The 24448-nt window shown below is 45.1% G+C and overlaps 2 protein-coding genes across 5 annotated transcripts; one reads left to right on the plus strand and one right to left on the minus strand.

Annotated features, from left to right (window-relative positions):
* Positions 1–356: 356 nt before the first annotated feature.
* Positions 357–2464, plus strand: LOC125426260 (protein tyrosine phosphatase receptor type C associated protein). The gene is made up of 2 exons (XM_048484520.1): positions 357–417; positions 1929–2464. Exons 1-2 carry the CDS (start codon positions 357–359, stop codon positions 2462–2464), a joined length of 597 nt encoding a protein of 198 aa, XP_048340477.1.
* On the minus strand, positions 1036–16473 carry RPS6KB2 (ribosomal protein S6 kinase B2). Of its 4 annotated transcripts, XM_048484330.1 has the most exons (15): positions 16088–16465; positions 15874–15908; positions 14098–14221; positions 11748–11816; positions 11517–11664; positions 11304–11361; positions 9215–9315; positions 9023–9113; positions 8746–8836; positions 8129–8236; positions 7440–7502; positions 5720–5797; positions 4582–4689; positions 4110–4222; positions 1036–3586 (listed from the first exon to the last, which is right to left on the minus strand). In XM_048484330.1, exons 1-15 carry the CDS (start codon positions 16160–16162, stop codon positions 3412–3414), a joined length of 1437 nt encoding a protein of 478 aa, XP_048340287.1. In that variant the 5' UTR covers positions 16163–16465; the 3' UTR covers positions 1036–3411. The 4 variants fall into 4 exon arrangements, 3 of the variants coding, with proteins under 3 accessions (XP_048340287.1, XP_048340290.1, XP_048340288.1); XM_048484333.1 differs by lacking the exons at positions 15874–15908; positions 16088–16465 and adding an exon at positions 15587–15833; XR_007243506.1 differs by lacking the exon at positions 1036–3586 and having other exon boundaries at positions 4582–4723; positions 16088–16472.
* Between the last annotated feature and the right edge of the window lie 7975 nt (positions 16474–24448).

The raw sequence follows: 24448 nt of genomic DNA on the forward strand, positions 1-24448 counted from the left end.
GCCTTCCTAATGCAGAGTACACAGTGCTGAGACTTTCTCTCTACCACCACCCTGATTTTGTACAGCAATTGGTGAGCTTTTAACTGTTCAGAGGATAACAAAACCCAAGCCAGAATGGATTGATAAAAACAAATCTTAGTCACCATGGTGGTCAGCAGGTGCCAAATTAATCAGCTACAGTCAAGGTATAGGCTGGATAGAGTTTACAAAAAATGTACTGAACTAGAAACTTATGATAAACAAGCTTCTGCCTCAATTTGATGTTTCCCTCAGTTTCTGTGGTAGCTTATGGTGCCCATAGGTTCACAGCAGATCACTTCATTTCTACACTAACCTTCCATTTTAAGAGGTTCATCATGGCACAGCCTCCTTTCCACAGCCCAGTCAAGAAGGACAGCAGTACACACGGGCTTAATGGTACATCCATTGCCAGCCAGGCAGAAAGCCCCAGGTTATCTTCCACCAGGTAACAAATGACATGACAGACACCTCCCTAAGACCCAGTACAGCTGTCACCGGAGTAGAGAGTACTGAGCTTGAAAGACCAGTGGTCTGACTCAGTACAAAGGAAGGACATCGTCCACATTTAGTTAGCAGGCCACTTTGCATCCAGCTGAAGCAGCATAAGAAAGGCCATGAGGAAAAGCACACGATGCTCTAGGGCAGTGGTGGCGAACCTATGGCACTCCAGATGTTATGGACTACAATTCCCATTAGCCCCTGCCAGCATGGCCAATTGTAGTCCATGAACATCTGGAGTGCCATAGGTTCGCCACCATGGCTTTAGGGCAGTGGTAGCGAACCTTTGGCACTCCAGATGTTACAGACTACAATTCCCATCAGCCCCTGCCAGCATGGCCAATTGGGGAAACTCATCTTCCTGTTAGTGGACTGTAATTCCCATAGACTGCCAAATACTACTAGTACAGACAGAAGCATCCCACAATAACAGTTCTTCCCTTCAAAAACTATTAAGGCGCATGGTTCCCTGAAGAGTACAGAAGCCCCGCAGAATGGGGTAGCAGGCTCAGAACAGAGAATCGCAATAGTTTATTATTTCTTTAAAGAGCATGTTTTGAGCATATCTTCACAACCATAAATCTAAAAAGCAAGTAGACAAAGCCTACTCAATTTTCAAATCCCAAAAGAGTGTCTGAACAACATTTTCTGAAGCCCAGGATGGGGTTTCAGAACCTGGCACAGCTCCTCACATCTCCCCCAGACTAACAATACCACAATAAATTATGTAAAACATACATGCTTTTTTAATTTGCATAATGTATACAGCTCACACCATTAAGCTTTTCTTGGCACATAATTTTCTTTTTGACATAGAATACACACTGCCCTGAGTGTCATGGGGAGAAAGCCTTACTGTGGAACTTGACTGCAGAGATGGGCCATATCCTGAAACCACCCTCTCTCACTTCTTTGAGTAATAGCAAATAGGAAAGAGTAGGCAGTCTATAAAGCCATGGTGAGGCAGTCAAGCTTCTATTATCAAGTCTACTACAGCATCCAATAGAAGCCAGAAAAGTACTGTTAGGATTGCAATTCATTCTCATTTTATGATGCCAGCCTTCCTAGCTGAATTAATGCTAAAGACACATTTCTGGTCAAACACAAAGAGGCTTTCAGTAGTCATAAAGTGTCACAATTTCATACAGCTCTCCACAATGCCCATCTATACCCCTCCCCCTATCAGCAGACTCTCTAGCAGAATCCCATTAACACTGCGTAATTAGGAGTTAAGCGCAGTATTCAAAGGTTCACCCATTTTTGGTGAGATGTCTGGAGGTGACAAGAGAATAACTGGGATTGTGCGTTAGCAATGGCCTCCCAGCAACAATGATTCATTTCGGCTTCCCTCTTCTTGCAGGGTCTCCAGTTCCCCCATGCTCTGCCTGTGCTGCTCCTGCTGTTTCCAGTTTTCCCAAAGAACACAAAGGCTTCAGAGGAAGGCAACAGCAGTCATTCCAGTTCTACCACCGCGAGCCTTCTCTTCTGTCTGCTGTTGTTCCTTCTTGTGTTACTGTTCTTAGCCTTGCGCAAGCTGAGCCGTGATTCGGAAGGGAGGTACAACCCTCGACGTCTGGCAGCGGCCTTGATCCATCGATGGCAGGCACTCAGGGGGGAGCCACCTCCGGAGGAGCTGCCCCAGAGCAGCCAGGATGAGGAGCAGAGAATGGAAGAGCTTGAGGAGCTAGAGCAGCAGCAGGACATGGAGGCAGAGGAGCAACTCCAGCAGGAAGACAACCAGGAGGAGGAGGAAAATCGGGAAGACCTCAATGAGAACATCAACTCTGAGCCACCAGAAGAGGCTGAGATACAGCACCATTGCAAGGAAGAGGGTGCAAAGGCAGCAGAGGGCAGTGCCGAGGCTTTACTCAGTGATCTGCATTCCTTCTCTGGGACAGCAGCCTGGGAGGACAGTGGCAAGCATTTCCACATCACCACCCTTTAGAAGTAGCAAGAGAAGCACAGCCAGACTCTCTGCAAAGCCAACTATGGACTGAAGTAGTGTTGGGCAGCAGTCCCACCTCTGATTCCTTCCATAGACTGAACCCCATCTCAATCCTGGTGCATGGCAGAGCCTCATCTGCCACCACTCAACCGTCTTCCCTCTTTGTGACTATGCCACTTCATTTGCTTGCTCCCACTTGCCTCAAAAGAAGCAGCTCATTTTGAAAATGCACCTTCCTTGTGATAATAAAGCAGACAAAACATGTCTGCAAACTTCCTGCACCAATAAGGGGGTCTCTTGCTATAACAGTCGCCTGTGGGAGAGACCCTTCCTTGTATTGCTCATTTACCAAACATAAAGGGGCGGGGGGCGGGGACAGGGCCACAACTTTTGGTACCTGCTGTCTTCTGGGCTCAGGAGAAAGATAAAGACCTATAGAGCGGGTACAACTCCACCTAGGAAGTCATTTCCAGTCACTAATGCCAAAGGGGCTCTTCCTTTGCCTAGTGAATTCTAAGCTTTTAATTGACACTGATACAGCAGCGGTGAGGGAAGCCATCCCCTATACCCACAACCCTGGTAAAGTCCTTCCAGTCCCAATGCACCCTCAAGTACACGCACTGCTAGAAGGGGGCAGGTATGTCCAGCTGCCAGCAGGTGGCTTGCAACGGGTCCTTTCTCAACTCCACTCCCACCATAATTCATTACATACTGCATCGAAAGCACCTCGTGTGGGGATAGTTCCCCATAACAGGAAAACACCAGCACCACAGGCCTCTGCAGTTGGAAGGGAAGGTAGGCCCTGGCAACAGGAAGACCACATGTTCCTCAACTGGGCTAAAAAGGCTCTGTGGTCCAGCCCTATTCCCTGCCAAGCTCTGTCCAGCAAGCAGAGAGCAATGCCACGTGAGGAGGCAGACAGTCCAATTATTTCCTTATTGGTTCAGCTACCGTGCCCTTCCTCGGCCTCCTTTTTGCTTCTGCTTCTTAGCACCTGATGGCGCTTTGATGGGCAGTGGGGCAGTAACCTCTGGCACAGGCATGAGGGAAGGAGGTGACGCCTCTGTCATTTCCACAGTTGTGCTTGGCTTGAAGGCCTCAAAGGGTAAAAACTTCACTGGGCTACAAAACAGGAGGTTAAGTTAAGCTGATTACCTGCTTGGCCACATCCACACCATCCTGCTTCGTCCCACCTCCCAAAGCCACCCCATGATACATTTAGCTTTGAGGCCCAAATGAAGACAGTGTTTGGATTCCCACCCCCCACCTTTCTCACCTGTAAGGAAGTTCAAAGGGGCTTACAAACTCCTTTTTCCTTCCTCTCTCCTCAACAGACACCTTGTGAGGTAGGTGGGACTGAGAGAGTTCGGACAGAACTGTGAGTGGTCCAAGATCACCCACCAGGCTTCGTATGTAGGAGCAGGGAAACAAATCCAGTTCACCAGATTAGAGTCCACTGCTCTTAACCTCTACACCAAGCTGGCTCTCGATGGGAGAGTTGTCAGAACAGTAGATCCCTGGGAAGGGCATACCAGAAGTGGCATTTCTTCTGATGTGCAAGGTCCCTCTCCCCTCTGGAGCAATCTAGTTCCAGAAGGATGATGGTTCTAAGTAGCCACCTGGCTCTGCCTCATTCCAGTATTACCTGACAGGTGTGCGTGGACTACTGTTCAGCCGGCGTGGAGATCGCAGTTTGGGCTGGAAGGAAAAGCCTTCCTTGATGCTTTCCAATACTGATGGGGCTACGTAAGTAAATCCCTGCAAAACAAGCACATGGTCAAGAGTGCCCTGAGGCTGGCTTGGAATCTGGATTCAGGCTTTGCCTTGTCCTGTTAGAGGCAGCATCAACATGGCAACTCTTCAGGGTAGCTCAAGGAGGGCTCTGTTACCCTCAACCTTTACCCTCAACCATTTTAACCCACTGAGCTTTTATATAATTAGAATTACAGTTTTGTAAATTTTTATCGCTGCTCTTAATTGTTTACTTGCTTTTATATTGTATTCTCATATGTTGCGCACCGCCCAGAGCCCTTCGGGGATGGGCGGTATAGAAGTCCAATAAAATAAATAAATAAATAAACCTCTCAGCATTGTCACTTCTGTTAGATATCCCTTACCAAGAAGGCCTGGTTGGCACTCTCGCTGAGGGAACCATCATCAGGACTATCCACAGGCGTCTGGCGAGTGAAGCGTGTGTCAAACTGGCTAACATCATCTTCTGATTGCTGTAGGTGGTAACAGGAGGGGAAGATCACTGTGCTGTGATAAGAAAAGGACCTGCAGTAATTTCACAGCATGGGACATCACACATCTCTACAATGCTGATTACACAGGTTTTATTGGGAAGGACATGAGAGACACACCATATCTTCACCAAACTCCAAGGGAAAGACCCTGGAGATGTCAGACTCAGTCTTCAGCAGTTTTAGTTTTTCTTCAAAAGTATCTCTGTGAGACTCCCTCCCCCTCATGCTGTTTTCTGAATACATTTTAGATATACTGAGGTATGACTGGTCCCACTGCCAGTCTTTTTTCTCTGCAGCAGTTATAGTAGTTTGCTTGAAACTTCTATCTGGGAAATGGCACAAGGGGAAAAAGGTTAAACTTCTGGCAGCATAGACACTCCAGCTAAAAAGTAGGCCTCCCTGTAACTCAGGTAAGATAAAATGAAACACGCCAGGAGATTTGAACACAGGACTCCAGAACCCTAATTTAGAAGGCTCTCCTGAGCAATGTGCAAAAGATTAATTGACATGTATTAGTTACCACTTTTTAGTCATGCTGTTCTTATCACAGACAAAGTGGTAACCTTTTCCTACCAATTCTATGTAAATTCATGAGTCACCGGAGATTCTAGTTCATTTTCTTGACTACACAAAAAGCTCTGTTCCCTGGCCACCACATACCATCCACGTATCAAAGTTGGAGAAAGTGGACTGAAATTGCCTCAGAGGGCTAAAGCCAAAACAAAATTATCTGACAGCTTGATTACAAATACATTAGTAGTAACTGACATACAGGAAAGGAACAAAACTGAATTTGAACTAGGCGAGAGGACGAGCGCATCATTTTGAAAAGAAGCAGGTAACTGAATCACAGCAAAATCAATCTAGAGAATGTGGGGGGAGCAGAATCAGCACTTCTTTTGCTCAGTGTCCTTTCATAAATCATCTCCCAAGATACAGAGCAAGAGAAAAGATAAAAGTGAAACAGCTAGGAGATGAAGTGGAGAGGGAATAAGGATGGTGACCCTACCAAAGAAGGCCGGAAGGGCGGGTCAACTCTCCTGGCCAGCAAGTCATCCCAGTTGATGTGTCGAAAGAATGGGTGCCTCTGAAAGAAGAAGGTAAAGAAGTTAGTGCTTCCCAGAACTCCCTGAAGTTCCTAACACAGGCACTTCATAACTCAATTTGCATATCTGTGGTCTTTAATTCCTGCAAGACTGCAAATGCATCTTAGTCTGGATGGGCAAATCACACTGCAGAGGATTTTTCAAAGAGGCTCACAGAACAAATTCTTCCTTGACTTCCCCTGTCCTACTTTGCTGCTTAGCAAGCACAGCAACCTAAGAAAGAAGAAAGGCTGCAGTGCCAACAGATGCCACCATCATTACACTCCTAAATTGGAATATCAAGCAGAAAGACTGGTTCCTCCAAATCCTCTAACAGCAGCTCTTTTACCTGGGAAAACTCCCATCATGTACAGAACCTGGGCCAGTCTATGGGATATAGCTCTCCATGGACTGCACAGCTTCAAAAACAAGACTAGGGGACAAGAACTCACATGTCTATTTTTCCTAGGTTAAAAAAAAAACTTCTGTCCACATAGACATTAAGCATATTCAGATAGAAGCCTTCTGCCTGGCAAAGGGTTTTTTTTTAACATGGGGGAAAAACACAGTCATGTGACCCTCCTCCTGAAACCTTCTGGAGAGCTGTACCATGTGCTTCTTCTGAACATGCAGTTAGATTTCCAGTGACCTCAGACTAGATGGCAGAACCAATCAGCAGAAGACCCAGTTCTAGTCTAGGAATAAGATGATGCTCAATTCTTGTAAAATGTTTCCGGGTGTCAAAAGAATGTGTGTCTTCACATCATTATGGAAGTCACACAATGAGTGACTTCCTTTGAATTTACTTCTCCCCCAAAAAGTAAAGAATGTAAACATTTTGTTCACCTAGCCTCCTCCCTCCCAAAGCTATGATGGACCTACAGGAGAATTGCTAGCTATCAGCAATGAAATGCTTATGAGCTAGGAAGTGTCTTGGGGGTAACAGGCAGGACATAATTAGTTGGACAAAATCTCCACGTTAACCAAGATTATATGCTACAGAAGTCTAAATTATGCAACTAAATTAAAGATTACATGCAAATATGTCTTATTTTGTAAGAATTATTCTGTTTCTAACTGAGAAGCAAAGAACTTTACAAAGTTCTGAACTCCCATCCATCAGAAATTCTGTTTTGAGGACAGCTTGTCTCATCCCTAACTGTGTTTCTGAGATTCACTACATCTTGTGCTCACGAAATTTAAAGTTCATTCTTGCAGCCATGATGGCTGGGAACATAGAAGTGGAACCCTGTGCCCAAGGAGCAGCAGTGGTGTAGTGGTTAAGAGCAGGTGCATTCTAATCTGGAGGAACCGGGTTTGATTCCCTGTTCTGCCACTTGAGCTGTGGAGGCTTATCTGGGGAATTCAGATTAGCCTGTGCACTCCAACACAAACCACTGGGTGATCTTGGGCTAGTCACAGCTTTTGGGAGCTCTCTCAGCCCCACCCACCTCACAGGGTGTTTGTTGTGAGGGGGGAAGGGCAAGGAGATTGTAAGCCCCTTTGAGTCTCCTACAGGAGAGAAAGAGGGATATAAATCCAAACTCTTCTTCTTCTTCAATGTGCAGCCCTGGACGTGATACCCTTTTCTAGTAAGATGCCTATCTGGAGTAAGCCTAGCTATTTCCTTCTCCCCAACTTTACCTGAACATCTGTAGCATCATTAGGGCCACCCCCAATCCTCTGATTGGGGTTTCTCTTGAGGAACTGGGGAGGGAAGAGAACACATGCAATAAATATTGTCTTGAACAGTCCCAAACTCATCAGTTGTGACTCACAATGGCCAACCTTCAATATCACAGGTTGATGATGCCCTCCATTCATTTACTGCTGCGAATACAGAACTTATTTTCACTTCATGATTATTATGAAACCTTTCACATTAAAAAAGAGAACATGTGAACTCTAGACCAACGGGAGTTATCCAGAACATCTATTAAAAGCATTGCTTCAACCAAGCTTTTTCTCAGAACTACTAGCTGTAGACACTGGGAGTATGTGGGAAACCCAGGTTCGAATCCCCACTTGTGCCAGGAAAGTTTGCTGGGTGACCTTGGGCTAGTCTCATTTTCTCAGCCTAACGTACCTCACAGGGTTGTTTTGAGAATAACATGGAAGAGAGGAGAACAGTGTAAGCCACTTTAGTTCCTCATTGGGGAGAAAGGTGGTATACAAATGAATTAAATAAATAAAAGTTCTCATAAATACTGGCTGCACATGACTTCACAGAAGGTACAAAATACCCTGCGGGGCAGAGGAACGGGAGAGAATTAAAACAAATGTGACAGTTACAATTCAAGCTGCGGAGTTCCACTCAACCGACAGGCCTATACCTTCTTCAGCAGGTCACGGGCATCTGGCGTTAAATAGGGTGGGAACACCATCTTTCCCTTGAGGATTTTGTCAATGGTCTTCTTACGATTCTCAGCTGTGAAAGGAGGCTGCAAGACATGGACAAAGGGCTCAGAATAAACCAAAACAGAGGAAGAGGCTGTTCAGAAGCTTAAGCAACTGCAGGGATACAGAAAAGGAAAGGAACTGGAAGGCAGCAAACCATGAAACGGGGGACGGGGGGCGGGATGTCCACAACCCATAGGTTCTTTATAGTGAAGAGTATAGCCAGTGGGTTGCACTGAGCCCAGAGTCAAAGACATAATCAAGAAAGAAATATAACAAGGGGCAGGAATAAAATCCTATGGGGTCTCCCAAACTTCTCCCTGGTAGCTATAACAATTTGCCTTTCTTCAGCATATTTAGGTTCTGGATTCCGATATTCTCCAATTTACTAAAGCCTCCTACTGAGTTGCCTCAGCAGAAATGGCAATCTGAAGCATGACCCATCAACTGTTGAGAATCACTGGCCTATGATTCTTCTTGCCCACTGTTTTAATTTCTGCTGCAGCTTCTCACTCCTGCCCTTGCCCTCGCAAACCACACAGGTGAGACTTGCCGATCCAGTGAGCATGTCATACATCAGGGCACCAAGGCTCCACCAGTCCACTGCCCGGTTGTGACCGTTGTGTGTCAGTATCTCTGGGGCCCTGATATATGGGGGAAGATCATGAGAAAGAGGAAGTAATTATTATTATTAATTATTATTTATTCAATTTAGTAAACCGCCCTACCCCCGAAGGGTTCAGTTACCCAAAGGGTAACTGTTCATTTCAGTTACCACCATGCAGCTTCCTCTAGAACAGAGACCTATGCCAAGTTGCTTAGGTACTTACATGTACTCTATCGTGCCGCAGAAGGTGTGGGTGACAGCACCATCATGAATAGACTCCTTGCAAAGTCCAAAGTCTGTAAGTTTAATGTGCCCTGTAAAACAGAGATCTAGTTACATCCCTGGCTAGGAAAAAAGCATACTCATCCCAAGGAAGCTCCCTTACACTTCAGCAAATTGAGAAACTTCTTCATACCCTGGTTGTTTAACATGATGTTCTCAGGCTTGAGATCCCGGTAGATGATACCATTGGAGTGCAGATGGCCCAAAGCCAGGATGATCTCACTCAGATAGAAACTGGAAAACAATACAGAAAGGGAAGGGACCAGATTCAGTCAGCATCACGCAAACCATTCCACATCATTCAGAATGTGCTTGACGCCTCCTTGTATCAAAGGCAGAAGACAGAGAGCTGGCCAATAGAGAAAAGCCTCGTGCTTTGGAAAGAGGTATATTGGGGAGGGTGATTGGCAAGATTAATCCATCTGTGGGAATGAAGGGCCCAGTTAACAGGAGGGGAAGAATAGACAGGATTTTCCTGGGAATAACGTTTCTGGGCAGGCAAATCAGGTTTGCTCTCTCCTTTAACCAATGGGGACAAGGCCAGGCAGAAAAGCCACAATACATTCTTAACCAGAGGCTTACCATTTTTAAGAATACCTCCTAAACCAAGTCCAGCTGTCTGTTCTACCATACTTTAGCTACAAAATGTTTTAAGCTTTTGAGCATATTACCTCACGTTCTTCCACTTTTAGCCCCCACAGTTAATATGCTGTACAGAAGAACCAGGATGTGAAAAGCCACAAACATTTATGAAATTTGGCAGCCCACTGCATAAGGCAAAGGGAGGCATGGCAACATGTTCCTATACACAAACACAATGAACCTCTTTTACTGGTCAACAATGGGGAGAATTAGCTTATTTGGAAATGTTCACACACACACACACACACAGAGTCTCCATATACACTTTACAGATTTTAAAATAGCAGATTGTTTTATATATATATAAACACATTTTAAATATAACCAGATGCCGCACAAGCTGCTTTTCTGTGGGTACATCACATAGTACTCCTGCAGCACAGCTTACCGCACTGTCTTTGTTCAAGTGGCAATTCTGTGTCAAAGCCCCACATGACTACAGTAATTGTTATTCAGTAATTGCTATTCAGCTACTGGAGGGATCAACTACTTTACAGCTGTCTTTAAAAGACAGCAGAAGGAACAAGAGGCAGAAACAGGTGGATAAAAATCAGCAACACAACAAAGGCAAGTCAGAATGCATCCTTAAAGACCTGACATGGGTGCATAAACTGCAGAAAGATCGCCACCCCCACCCCAGATGCTGGACTAGATAGGCCACCAAGACCGTCAGTTTAGCCTATTGCTCTGAAGTGAGACCCTCCAGTTGCCAGTTCTACACCCTGCCTTATGAACTTATCTACACCAAACAGATTAAGAGTTCACTAGAAGCACAGTACAGGAGGGCATAAGCTGCTCCAAGCCAAAGCAACAAGAACAGTCCAAGGGTTTGTCTAGCAAAGGTATTCAGAAAGTTCAAAAAGGTGTGCCACACAAGAAGAAAAGATTAAGACAAAACAAACAAAAAAAGCTGCTCCAGGGTCAGCTGCACCAGGGTCACTGACCTATTTGATCAGGTGGGGTGATACCATAGGAACAAAGTCCCGGCACCCAATCTGCTTGCCATGGAATTCCTTCCATTTGTTTAAAGCCATCAAAGCATGTCCATTAACAGGAGATGGCCAGTGTATCACTGTTCCATTCTTATAATTCCATTCTTATAACGGTTTTGCTTTGGATTCTCAGACGATCCAGCCCCCTCCGCCCCCCCCCCCCCCCCATCTTCTTTTACAAGCTGGAATAGTTTATTCAATTAGGAAGCAGCTGCAAATGACATGGGGAAGTTGGCCGAAAGGAAATGCCCAACTTATTCTCATTCCTGGTGTCTGTCAAGTAGACAACTCTATCAACTTGATCCTCCTTGATCTGAGATTGCAAATGCCTTAGCAGACCAGGTGCTCGGGAGCAGCAGCAGCAGAAGGCCATTGCGTTCACATCCTGCATGTGAGCTTCCAAAGGCATCTGGTGGGCCACTGCAAGTAGCAGAGTGCTGGACTAGATGGACTTTGGTCTGATCCAGCAGGTTCTTTCTTATGTTCTTAACTTTCTCCTGTTACCACTCCCATGCAAGGTCAATATAAGAATCAAGATAAATCTTGCAGCTAATCTCGCTCCCTTATGCTGAATGATGTTTTACTGACCAAGCCGTATCCTCCAGGAAAATGCCTTCTCGTTCTAGCTGCATGAAGAGCTCCCCACCTAGAAAGCATAGGATAAGAAATAATAAGCTGGCTCCAGCACAGCCTGCCCTCAACCCAAGAAACCCATGGATAAAAGGGTTATGACAGGTCTGAAACCATGAAAAAGTCACAAGAATGGCCCCCATTTTACGAAACAAGGCTCAGTTCCCATACCACTGAGGCATTCCAAAATGAGGTAGAGTTTGCCACCAGTCTGGAAAGCATAGATGAGGTCCACGATGAAGGGATGCTTGATGGCCTCTAGGATATTTCTCTCAGCCTTTGTGTGGGCTGTATACTTGGCACTACAGGCAATCTTGGCCTGCAGGAGATACCCAGAGAGGATTATAGTTCCAAAAGGACATGATTTAGGGCACAGAGAGCTCAAAGATGAACCTATGTTACCTTCTTTAGGACTTTCATCGCAAAAATCTTTCCAGCATTTGTTCCCTGCACTTTCCGTACCTGGAACACCTACAATGGAAATGGAAAATGTAATTGAGATCAGTATCCCGTAGAAGACTTGGGGAGGTGCATGAGGCTCCACTCACTGAGACCCGTTTCCTAGCTAGCCAGGAACCAAAAAGGCGTGAACCAAAAAGTCACATTCACTTCACATAGGCAAGTAATCCCTTTGAGTTAACAGGGCCCATTAGGTGAAACCAAAGAAAGAAGCTAAACAGATTTTGTTCTCTGCCACTATTCATGACACTTATTCAGATTCCTCAGCCGTCCCAAAGATGTCAAGGACTAGAAAAAGAAATGAAACAATGCAGGAGGAAACCCCCAAGTTCCCACTATCATTCACACAACCAAAACAAAGGCCAATGGAAAAATTGGAAAACACAATATATTTTTATGCTATAATGCCATGCAAGAATTTGCAGGGGGAATTTCATTTCTCCCTCCATCGCTATTTCCTCTCTTGTTTCCCTAAAAGCCCCCCACAGATTTTCATCTTCCCCTTTTTTCTGCTCTCCTTCCACTCATCAACCAAACTACTTTTATCTTCTCCATCGTCAGCTTTCCTTTCTTCCCTTCCCCAGCCACACCCATCACACACTCCCTAGGAAAACTAGGGCAGAGGGGAGCAACTTCCAAGGACTTGTAATGGGCACTTTATTTTCCCCTGTGTACTTTTTCCTGTGCTATTTCCTCTTTCTCTCCTCCTAGCACCCTTTCCCTGCTTCCTTTTCTCCTTCCCTCCCACACACCCACTTACCTTTAATATGTCCCTCATCTTCAACTATATCTATTTCATTCTTCACAATGGGGATCCAAAGCAGGTTACGTCACTCTCTTCTATTCCATTTTATCCTCACAACAACCCTATAAAGTAGGTTAGGTTGAGTGGGTGTGACTGGCCAAAGATCACCCAGTGAGTTTCCATGGAACAGCAGTGATTTGAACTTGGATGACCTAGCTCCTAATGTGAAACTCTTAACTGCTATAACACACTGTCTTTCTTAGGGTAGCTGCCACTGAACAGTAAAGAGCAGTCAGGTCTGAGTAAATCTTGCAAGTCACATGTTAAGAAGTCACCCAGTGGCTGCTGCCCAGCCTGGCCCCCAAAAGTCCTTCCTATGTCATGTTCTTGCCACTTCTTCCAAGCACCCTGGGTTCCCCTTTATAAGCCCAGAATTAGACCCCATTAAGATACCGGTAACCACAACCAAGCCGTGGTAGAACTCTTGAAAACAGTAACCCCATGCCAATAAAAACTTCAGACTTGTATGTAAATATAAAAGGTTCAGGTACACTCCTGACACACTATCACAGGGATAGGGAACCTTTAACACTCAAAGAGCCATTTGGACCCGTTTTCCACGGGAAAAGAAAACACTTGGAGCCGCAAATAATTTTTGACATTTAAAATAAAGATAACACTATATATATTGGGTTTTTTTTACCTTTTACTCCGCTCATTCTGAGAAGCGCATGGATGCGCTCGCCCTGCTGCCTGCAAGGCAGGCAAGGATGAAGCCGGTGGCTCGGCCTCGCCGGCCGCCAGGAAAGCACCCACCCCGCTCCAACAGGGCGGGCGAGAGGGGAAGCCTGCTGCCTGCAGGGCGGGCAAGGATGGGGCCGGCGGCTTGGCTTGTGGAGCCGCAGTGCAAGGGCAGAAGAGCCGCATGCAGCTCTCAATCCGCAGGTTCCCTACCCCTGCACTATCAATATATCTGTTTCTCAACATGGCAAAATTTGTGGATACTTAAATCCAGAGACGAGAGCCTTCAATAGACACCAGATCTTTCTACAAACCCGAAAAAATCCACAGGTTTTCAGAAAACCTGGTGTGCACAAAAACATATGGTCATTCTTTAAGAAGTCACTATAGCTTTTTAAAAAGAATGCCCACATTGGCTGTTGCTAAGCAAACACAACAGTATTGCATGCTCTGTCTCTTTTCTTTGAAAGAAAAAGCAACTGGCATGGCTGCTCTAAAGATTAGAGAAATGACATTGGTGGCATTTAATCCTTTCCCCTTGCTTCATCTTCCCAAAGACACAATTAACTGCATGGCGAGAACAAGGCAGATATATACAGCCTTCCACATCATATCTAGTTTGACAATGAGAACTAGGTTTCTCTGTGTGGAAAATTGTCAGTGGTCCCTGCCTCCAAAATTGCTTTATGAGCCTCCAACATTTCTAGCACCCCAGTAGGCTAGGAGTAAAAACCAGTTATTCATAAGATGAAATTCCTACATTTTCAGTAGAGAGCAGATATCTCCTCCACACCAGCTGTTGCTCACCTTGCCATAGCCACCCTTGCCCAAAACACGAAGGAGCTCAAAGCAATGGGGTCCAATGCGCTCTGGGCCATTGTTGACACTGTTCTCAGAGATTTCAATTTCTTCATAGTGTCCTGGTATCAGGCTGGGGGAGAGAAAGGAGGGCAGGGCAGTTGAGGGGGATACAGCAATTCCCAACAATTTGGGGTAACCAATTTAAAAAAGAGAACATATGCAATCTGAAGCATTGTAATGTATATTCAAAGAAGCCCAATATCTCTATGAAGTTTTGACAGTCTAGATGTTCATCAGAAATGGAGGGGAAAAGAAAAACCCAAGCACAGCTCACATGACTATAGTGAAGAGGACTCTTCAGAAGGTTAGATGGTTAAAGAAATCACACTCATTTCCTGTCTTAGAGAAGCATGTGAACAATCCCAAAGTTGGGCATTTTCAGACTTGACAGCAGTACCCCATAGATGTGAATACTGCTAAAAGTGAAATGTTACAAAAATAGGGGAGCTATTAGCAATAATAGTCATTGATAGACCAGTTCTCAGTTAATGTGGCTAGTCCTCCTTTGAAAGCCATCAAAACTAGTAGAACCTCTATACATCAGTCATATTAATGCCCTGCTTGCAACCATCCAGTGGCACATGGCTGGCTGCCATTGGAAGCACTGCACAAACCTCGGTCTGCACCAGCAGAACAATTATTGTGCTCTTAGTCACTCTGATGTACTCCTCATGAGAATGCTAAAGGAATAAGGAAGCTCAGTCAACTTGAGACACTGTCAGGATGAAACTGGGGTGGTGATGCAGAATGAGTAGAGAATGCAACCATGACAATTATTCTTCCACAAAATCTTTTGCTGGAATAAATATTTGTCCATCTTAATGAACCACTAGAAAAGTATTTATTTTTGCTGCAATAGATTAAAAGGTCTACCTTTCTGAAAACATTAGGCCTCATTATTTATTTATTATTTATTTATTATGTGATTTATAATCTTTCCCTTCTTCATCAAAATATATAGACCATATCCTCCTCAGGGTAGGAAACCTGTTTTCTTTTTCATCCAGCTCTTTGACATCTATGCTGATGACAACGTACAACTACCATCCCTCCTAAAGGAAGGGCGTATGCTTCCAAACACCAGGTGCTGAGAATAAACAAACAACTAGATACATATCTGGCGGTTATATCTCAATACAATGTTATATATAATTTACTGTTGTTATTTTGTGAATGTTGTATTGTTTCCTTGGGAATTGACAGGCTGAATTTGGGGGGGGGGGGGAGCACAACAAATATTCCAAATAAATAAATATTCAAAGTCTCAGTTTCTCAGAGGCACCTCCTTGATTGTTACAAACTCTGAACGAATCGATTGCTCTTGGACAGATTCTTGCTTTACACTGTACTCCCCTTGTAATTTCTCCCCACGTAACTGTTTTCGCTAGACACTTTATGGATCTGACCAAGCAAGGCCTGAATTACGAAAACATACGTGCGGGCGACTGGCGTAAATTCTTCAGAGTGCCACCGAACGCATTTTCACCAAAACTACTCGGACACTGGGGACGCGAGGGGGGGGGGGGGGTCCAACCAGGCAGATGTCCATTCCGCCTACTGCTCGGGGAAAGACCAGCCACGACCCTGAGGGGCGAGAAGTGTCCCTCCCCCGCCCGGATGCTAACGGCCGTGGTGGGGGCGGGGGGGAGGTCATGAGCAAGCGAGTCCAATAAAGACCAGTTCAAGCGAGGGGAGTGGGCAACATGATGCAGTTATACTCACTCGGGGCCACTGATGCGAAAATCCGGGTCCGCCTCCTGGGGTCAGGAAGGGGGAAAGAAAAAGAGGGGAAGGAGGTCAGTCCCAGCCAGGCAAAACGCAGCTCGCCCGGCGGCAGGTGCAAGGCGAGCATCCCGACTGTTCAGTGGGGAGAGGGAGCAGCGCGAGGAGCTTGCCGGCTTGAGCCCACCCCTTTTCCCTCCACCATCGGCCTCACCGCGGCCCCCAATTCAGGCTCCTCCCCGTCGCTCCCCTCCTCCGTTTCTAGGTCGATGTCGAAGACGCCGGCCATCGCAGGGCTTCCCTGATTATCCACAGCCTCCCGAAGGCCCGCCTCTTGAGCTGACGTTTTTCTTCCGCGACTATGTCGTCATTGTCAGCCGCTTTTCTGTCCATGGTAGAAGTAGAGCAAGAAAGCGAGGCCGATATGGCAGGACGCCTCTGCACTTCCGGTCCGAAATTGAATGCGGATTCTCTTGGCGATGTGAGAAGACCGCCGTCCAACAGTCCCTCTAGTCCAGCCTTCCTTGTCAGACTACTCGACCAGCTGGCCAGCAAGAGGGGGAGCGTAATTAACTCCTCTGCTGGTTCTGGTGGGTTTTCTGGGCTGTGTGGCCGTGGTCTGGTGGATTTTGTTCCTAGCGTTTCGCCTGCATCTGTGGCTGGCATCTTCAGAGGTGTATCACAGAGAAAAGTCTGTTTCACACAGTGTCTAAGCGAGAGGGAAAGTTTAGAGTGACATATTGTCCATGTCCCAGGGTGGGGAACCAATCATTAAGTGTTTGGGTAGAACTTGCTATGCAAAGGTGGGGCTGAGTGCATTGTATTGCAGGTGGGGTTATCAGTCCATTTTTTTAAGTACTGGGAGCCAGGCGTTGCTAATTTTTAACATCTCTTCTTTCTTATTGAAGTTGTCCTGGTGTTTGTGAATTTCATTGGCCTCCCTGTGCAGTCTGACATAGTAAGCTTCTGAATTGTCCAGAATTTCAGTGTTCTCAAATAAAATATTATGTCCAGTTTTGTTTAACACATGTTCTGCAACTGCAGATTTTTAAGGATGGTTAAGCCGACAGTGTCTTTCGTGTTCCTTAATACGGGTCTGAATGCTGCATTTTGTGGTTCCTATATAGACCTTTCCACAGCTGCAGGGTATGCAATATACTCCTGCAGAAGTGAGGGGGGGGTCTCTCTTGTCCTTTGCTGAGCGTAGCATTTGCTGTATTTTCCTGGTGGGTTTGAAGATGGTCTGTAGGTAATGCTTTTTCATCAGTTTCCCTATTTGATCTGTGATTCCCTTGATGAATGGTAGAAATATTTTTCCTGTGGTAGGCTGTTTCTCCCCAGTCCTCTGAGGAGTTTCTCCTCAGTTCCACCCAAACACTTAATGGGCCACTCCCCATTCACCATAAGCCGCGGGGTCACCTCTTTAAAAGACACGAGGAGGATGGATGTTCCCCACGTCACCAGCGCCCACTGTGCAGTTGCCCTTAATTTGCCACTCTCCCACCTCCTTGTCCCGTGGCAAATTAGGTCCTCTGAAAAGAGCAACATTTTCAAAAACCCCGCAGGTGCCGCAGGGGGGTGGGGAACCTTGGCTGTTTACGTGCGGCTGATTCGCTCTGATGCGCAGCTTCCGGCCAATCAGGAAACAGGAACCACCATTTTGTTTAGGGAGGGTGTCCCCCTCAGAAAGTGCTCGGAAATTGAGACGTGTGCACAACAAGACGTGCCAACATTGCTCTTTTTTGCTCGAGCTCCACTGTTTTGCAGCTTGGCAAAGTGCTGCTGAGCACAGGGTTGTCGGCGGTGTAAACCGAAACCGATATTTACTTTGATTTTTCTGCCCAAGCTATTTGCAACAGGTAGTGACGTCAGCATGTGCAGATGTCTCAAAACAATGCGTTCAGCTTATCCAAACGAACTTTTCAGGTCAGCCAATCAAAATGGAGCCCTGCCTTCAGCTGGCTGCAACTCCCACGTGTAAATGATGCACACACGTGCCAGCCAATCAGAACGCTCGATTGCCTCTTTGACTCTTGATGTGGAACCCTGCGCTATTTCCTGAATGGAAAATGAGTGGGGAACAAATGTCTCCGTTGTCAAAAGCCATGGAGGCTTTTCTACGAGGGGTCACTGCGGGGTTGCACTCAGACGAGGTAAGTGGGGAGTGGCCCAATGATTGGTTCCCCACCCTGGGACATGGACAATATACCACACTAAACTTTCCCTTCTCACTTAGACACATTGTGAAACAGACTTCCCTCTGTGATACACCTCTGAAGATGCCAGCCACAGATGCAGGCAAAACGTTAGGAACAAAATCCATCAGACCATGGCCACACAGCCCAGAAAACCCACCAGAACCAGTTGAATCTGGCTGTGAAAGCCTTCGACAATACATTAACTCATCTGCCTTAACATGTCTGAAGAAGAGGTCACCCAGGAAAGTTCAAACTAAAATAAATGTGCCTAGTTTGTCAGGTGGCGCGTGACTTTTCCATTATTTTCCCCTGCTGTTACATCTTAGGTCCAGCATTCAGAAGGTTGGTGCATCTAGGTATTTATTTACTTATTTCATTTATACCTTGCTGATCTCAATGGGAATCCAAAGCAACTTTCATAATTCTCCTTTCCTCAATTTTATCCTTGCAGCAACTGTATGAGGTCATCCAGCGAGTTTCTATGGCAGGATGGGGATTCAAACCTGAAACTCCCACATCTTAGCCTGACAATCTAATCACTACACCATTAATTACTATGGCTAGTAGCCACTGATAGTTCTAATTTCCATTAATCTGGCTAATCCCCCTTTAACGCCATCTATGTTTGAGGCCATTGCTACGGTGACCAGAAAAAAGCCCGTAGGAAAAACGCCCACCGAAAAAAAGCCCACCATCATGAATGCCCACATGAAAAAATGCCCAGACAGAAAAGATATAATTAAAATAGAAATTATAAAAAGGTATTATATAATTAACAAGAATAACATAAGCAACATAATATAAACAGACCAGTGGCCATTACAAAAAAACCCCCTAACCCTAAAACAGCAATTAACTAACCCTAATAATTAAAACAATTATTTACTCCCATAATGAAAGAGAAGAGAACAGAGACAAATGAACTAATCAGAGCATCCTGCCTGCTCCAGATTGCTTCTTTTCCCAACAGGGAATATCCTCTGTGTGACCAAATGAGGCATGAGGGCCCAGAGCAGAATAACAACCGTTTATTAAAGAGGTCTAATAACAATAACTCAAGCAACATATTGGATGATGAGATCAGTAAAGGCCAAACAAAAACTACACCAAACAAAAACTTATAACAAATTGCAACAATCACCATTGTACAGATGAAGAAATATAATTCTTTATTGCAAATTAGCCAATCTCAAGTAATTATGTCTATCTTCCACCTGCTAATATTGCTGCACAGTGCCTTATATTGTAGTGGTGAAGAGCAGGTGCACTCTAATCTGGAGAACCGGGCTTGATTCCCCACTCTGCCGCTTGTGCTGTTGAGGCTTATCTGGGGAACTAGATTAGCCTGTGCACTCCAACACGTGTCAGCTGGACGACCTTGGGCTAGTCACAGTTCTTTGGAGCTCTCTTAGCCCCACCCACCTCACAGGGTGTTTGTTGTGGGGGGGGGGAGGAGATTGTAAACCGCTTTGAGTCTCCTTACAAGAGAGAAAGGGGGAGGGGGTAGAAATCCAAACTCTTCTTTTTCACCTCAAGGCAACCTATCTGTGCATTAGCCAGTGTTAATTTGTGGCAAGCTAGATGCCTCTGTCCATCAAATAGAAACAACATGCTGGGATGACTGCAGCAGAATAGGGAATAAGCAACTCCATCCAAATGGGCAGACACCTGGCCATGGTGCTGAGCTGCAGCAGCCCACGCTTCTTTACAAGGCTTTCTGGTGGCTTGGGGAGGCTAAAAACATGAAAAGACATCTAGGCCACCAGAAAACCTCCACTGGGCTTAACTGACTTATGCCACCTTTTTGGTCGTGTAAGTTCAAAGTCCTGTTGCTGGCTCAATAGGAGCAATGACTGAGAGGAATCTGACTAATGTTGGCTTCTCCCCAAGTCATGCCCTTGAACCACCCCTGCTATGCTGGCAGCAGGGGCACAGGAACACTGACATGGCATCCAGCACAATATCCCACTGCTGGGGAGGGCCATGGCAGCCACCTGCCAGCAAGTGCCCTGGGGAGGACAAATCCACTAGCATGCCCTTGCACTGCTCCCTCCAATGGATCCCCCCTTTTGATGGGGCTGTAAAAGCGTTGGGAAATACCTAACAACAGTTTGTAGTTTTGGGCAACTGTTCCAGGGCTGATGATTCCATAGGAAACTGAGGATCTCTACTAGCTGCACCCTCAATATATGTAGAAAAGTACGTGAGCACCCCATTATAGCTGTCTTCATCTGGGTCTAGAATCATGACAGAAGCAAAAATAGAGGCACTTGGTAGGGCACATTCCTGGAAAATGCCTCCCCCCAGCCTTACAATAGGCTTGTATGGCAACACTAGCTGTGTGCTGCCAGAGCTGTGTCAGTTTCATGGGTGAAACTGCCATTAGCCTTTAAGAGAGATGCAGGACATTACAAAATTAAGTCTAACCTACTGAATTTTTATATTGTGTATTTTTCATGTGAGCAATTTTCTGTATGGGGATTTTTCCTGAGGGCTTTCATGATGATGGACTTTTTTCTGTGGGCTTTTTTCCTGGAGCCCATTGCTACATCCCACTGGCACAGGAGTCCATTATTTAATAACTAATTGGGGGAATTACTTCCTTTTGTCCATCCTGAATGTGTTGCTCATTGACTAATTTAGTGGCCCTGAGATCTAGTAGGATTAGCATTCAGAGATAGGTGAGTGTGAGTCCATGATCTAGTCAACAGAGTAAAATTTAGAGTGCATACACATTACTTCTAATTGCTGATGATTTGATGAAGACATATAATGTACATAAACCTGTAAGGAGGGACAGTGTGAGTTTCAGAGGATATCTGTATTGGTCTACAGTAGAAGAGCTAGACTGATCCCAGAGCACCTTAGAGATGAACAAGATTTTCAAGGTATGAGCTTCTGAAACAGAGGCTCATTCCGCACATGCAGAATAATGCACTTTCAAACTGCTTTCAGTGCTCTTTGAAGCTGTGCAGAATGGCAAAATCCACTTGCAAACAGTTGTGAAAGTGGTTTGAAAACGCATTATTTTGCGTGTGCGGAAAAGGCCAGAGAGTTTTGAGTCACAAAAGATCTTGTTGGTCTCTTAAGGTGCTACTGGGCTAGTTTTTCTGTAGTGAGTACATATAGCAATTTATAAGCAGTTATATAATTATATCGCAATTTATAAGCAGATTTGGGTACTATCAAACTTAGATTCAGTAAGGAATGTAGCAATGAACTAACTATCTTTAATTGCTATTAAAGAAAAGTCTTAACAGTATTCAGATCTATATATGAATTTCCACATAATTTCTAGTTAGCTCTCCACAGTCAGTATTTCTGTCAACATTGCCAACCTTCCTCACTGTTGCTCCCATGCTTGCTACAGATGTGGGAACTGTATGTAACTCAAATCTTTTCCTCTATATAGAACAATACAACACTATGGAGAAAAGTTTATCTAGGCACAGCAAGCTATATTTCTGCTCTATGGAACAGGGTATTCGAGAGAGGTCACTTAAGATAGTTGTGGGTTTGGTGGGTATAGTAATGTTCCTTTCCGTTTCAGAAACTGATTTGGCTACATAGACCAGAGTTATTTGCCTATACTGAGCGATTTATGCAAACCTTGAGGTGTGACTCACAAGGAAATATGGGGGTAAATGTATCTGCATGCACCTGTCTATTGGCATAAGTACTTGTCAAGGCTTGGATTGAGACTTACAATGCCAGAAAGAATATTAAAAAAATAAGATCTTTTGACCTTGTTTTTCACTGTGTGTGTAGACTATTGTTGTACCTCTTGCCTACCAGCTATTCTAATCTAGTAAACTGTTGTGGAAGCAGAGGACTCAGAATTTTCCTAGGATGTATTGACTCTGAAATTTTTAACGCTTTAACAGATGGCAATTGTTTGTGACTTCCAGATTGCGCAAGCTAATCACATCTAAGGCATCACTCATCTGAACTTTCACTGAATGTGCTGAATTGAGTGAAGTTGAGTGGATGTATTTTTTGCTGCACACAGGAACATGCATCTGCATTTGGGCCACTAGAAAGCCAGTGTGGTGTAGTGGTTAAGAGTATTGGACTAGCATCTAGGACAGGGGTCTGCAACCTGCGGCTCTCCAGATGTTCATGGACTACAAATCCCATCAGGGGCTAATGGGATTTGTAGTCCATGCACATATGGAGAGCCACAGGTTGTAGACCCGTGATCTAGGAGAACAAGGTTCAACCCCAACTTCTGCTAAAGAAGCTTGCTGGGTGATGAGACCAGTCAAACTCTCTTAGCCTAGCCAACCTCACAGTGTTCTGCGAGGATAAAATTGGAGGAAAGAATGATGTAGACCACTGAAGTGGAATATAAATTAAATAAATAAATAACTTAAGAACATAAGAACGAGCCTGCTGGATCAGAACAGAGTCCATCTAGTCCAGCACTCTGCTACTCGCAGTGGCCCACCAGGTGCCTTTGGGAGCTCACATGCAGGATGTGAAAGCAATGGCCTGCTGCTGCTGCTGCTGCTGCTCCCGAGCACCTGGTCTGCTAAGGCATTTGCAATCTCAGATTATGCAAATCTGAGATTATGCAATTTATGCAACTGCTAACCACAATTACGACTAGATGATCTGTTTGGACCTTTTGAGCTTCAGGTGTCTATTGTGCTATGAAATTTTCAGAAATATGTCCCAGTTAATACAATCAGCAGAAGAACTGCTGGAGGGCACCGAAAGTCTATCTCATCTTCAGTCCTGTTTTTCCTCAGTGACCAACTGGCTCCTTCCCACCAAAAGGACATATAATAACTCTGGCCCTCGCCCTGAGCAACTGACCTTTACAGTGCAGTCCAATGTATAGAATTATATCCTTGGAAGCCCAGAAAGATGTAATTTTTAGGATTGCAGTAGTAGAGGCATAATGCCTCTGAACAAGCTGTTCTTCTTAAACAGTTGGATATTATGAGTCAGAATTTTCTGCTGTGAAAACATTATCCTTGCATATAGCTCTTATTTGCAAGAATCTATCAGAACTGAAGAGGTGCCCTAGGGTCATCATAAAAGGGCATCATCAGGTGATTAACTGGGACCCAGGAGGGATCACTGCTGATCCTAAGACCCTCTTCTCTGACCCCCCCCCCCTTTAGACTGCAGCAGATTTGGGACTCATAGAAGGACTGGCAGTGAAATCCTACGGAGAGTTACTCTAGTCTAAACCCATTCATTTCAATGGATTTGAACTGGAATAACTCTGCATGGGATTGTACTGTAAGTCCTCATTGTACTCCCTCTTCCAGGAGTGAGAGAGTGCGTGCATGCAAATAAGAGACAAGAGGGCTATTGTGTTTAAGCTAAATGTCATTGATCTTACCCAGTTTTCCCAAAAACTGAAACTAATGCTGGGTGGCCCCTTTCATTTGAGGGGATGGCTAGGTGTGTGAGCCTGTAAAGAGAAATTGAAAGTCTGGAATTTAGAGCGCTGAGATAGAGGGAAAAAACAGACAGACAGCACTGTGAGTTGCCCAAAAAGCAATGATGTTCAATGTATCCCTCTTCCTTGGAACGCAATCACAGATCTGCCTTGTAGGGGTGCTTCTTCATCTCCAGTGCTCTATTTGTATATTTGTATTTAAAGGAGAAATAACAGCACCATAAACTCCAGTGTTCTCTCATCTAGGGAACTAGGGAATACATTAAGTTTGTATACTTTACTTTAACAATGATGCATTCTAACTGGCTTTGAAGGTTTTCCAGTTTCCCCACTGCGGCTGCAGCTGCCAATACAATGCAGCAGCAGTGGGGATTCCAAACAGCAGGTTTTCCTCACAATTTCTCTGCCCCAGATGCCAGCAGTGTTCCTGCACCCCACCTCTCGGTACACCATCAGGATTTTTTCATTGTAAAAAAAAAACAGCAGTTGAATATTGTTACCGTACATTATTTGCTAAAATGAAATACTTTTTTTTCCAGGTATGCCATAAGAAGAAAGGAGTCATTTTAAATTCACATACAAGTTACAGCTAGGCCCAATAATTTATTTGCTTATTATATTTTAGGTCCACTTTTCTCTCCTGCAAGGAGACTCAAAGGGGCTTACAATCTTCTTTCCCTCCCCCCGCAACAAACACCCTGTGAGGTAGATGGGGTTGAGAGAGCTCAGAAGAACTGTGACTAGCCCAAGGTCACCCAGCTGGCATGTGTTGGGAGTGCACAGGCTAATCTGAATTCCCCAGATAAGCCTCCACAGATCAAGTGGCAGAGCGGGGAATCAAACACAGTTCCTGCAAATTAGAGTACACCTGCTCTTTACTACGCCACTGCTGCTCACATAATTGGTGATGTGGTCTTGGCCCCATAGAAATTGGTGTGTGAAGGTCCATAATCAGTGACATGAA

This window comes from Sphaerodactylus townsendi, linkage group LG02, assembly GCF_021028975.2.
Source record: "Sphaerodactylus townsendi isolate TG3544 linkage group LG02, MPM_Stown_v2.3, whole genome shotgun sequence".
Taxonomy (NCBI): domain Eukaryota; kingdom Metazoa; phylum Chordata; class Lepidosauria; order Squamata; family Sphaerodactylidae; genus Sphaerodactylus; species Sphaerodactylus townsendi.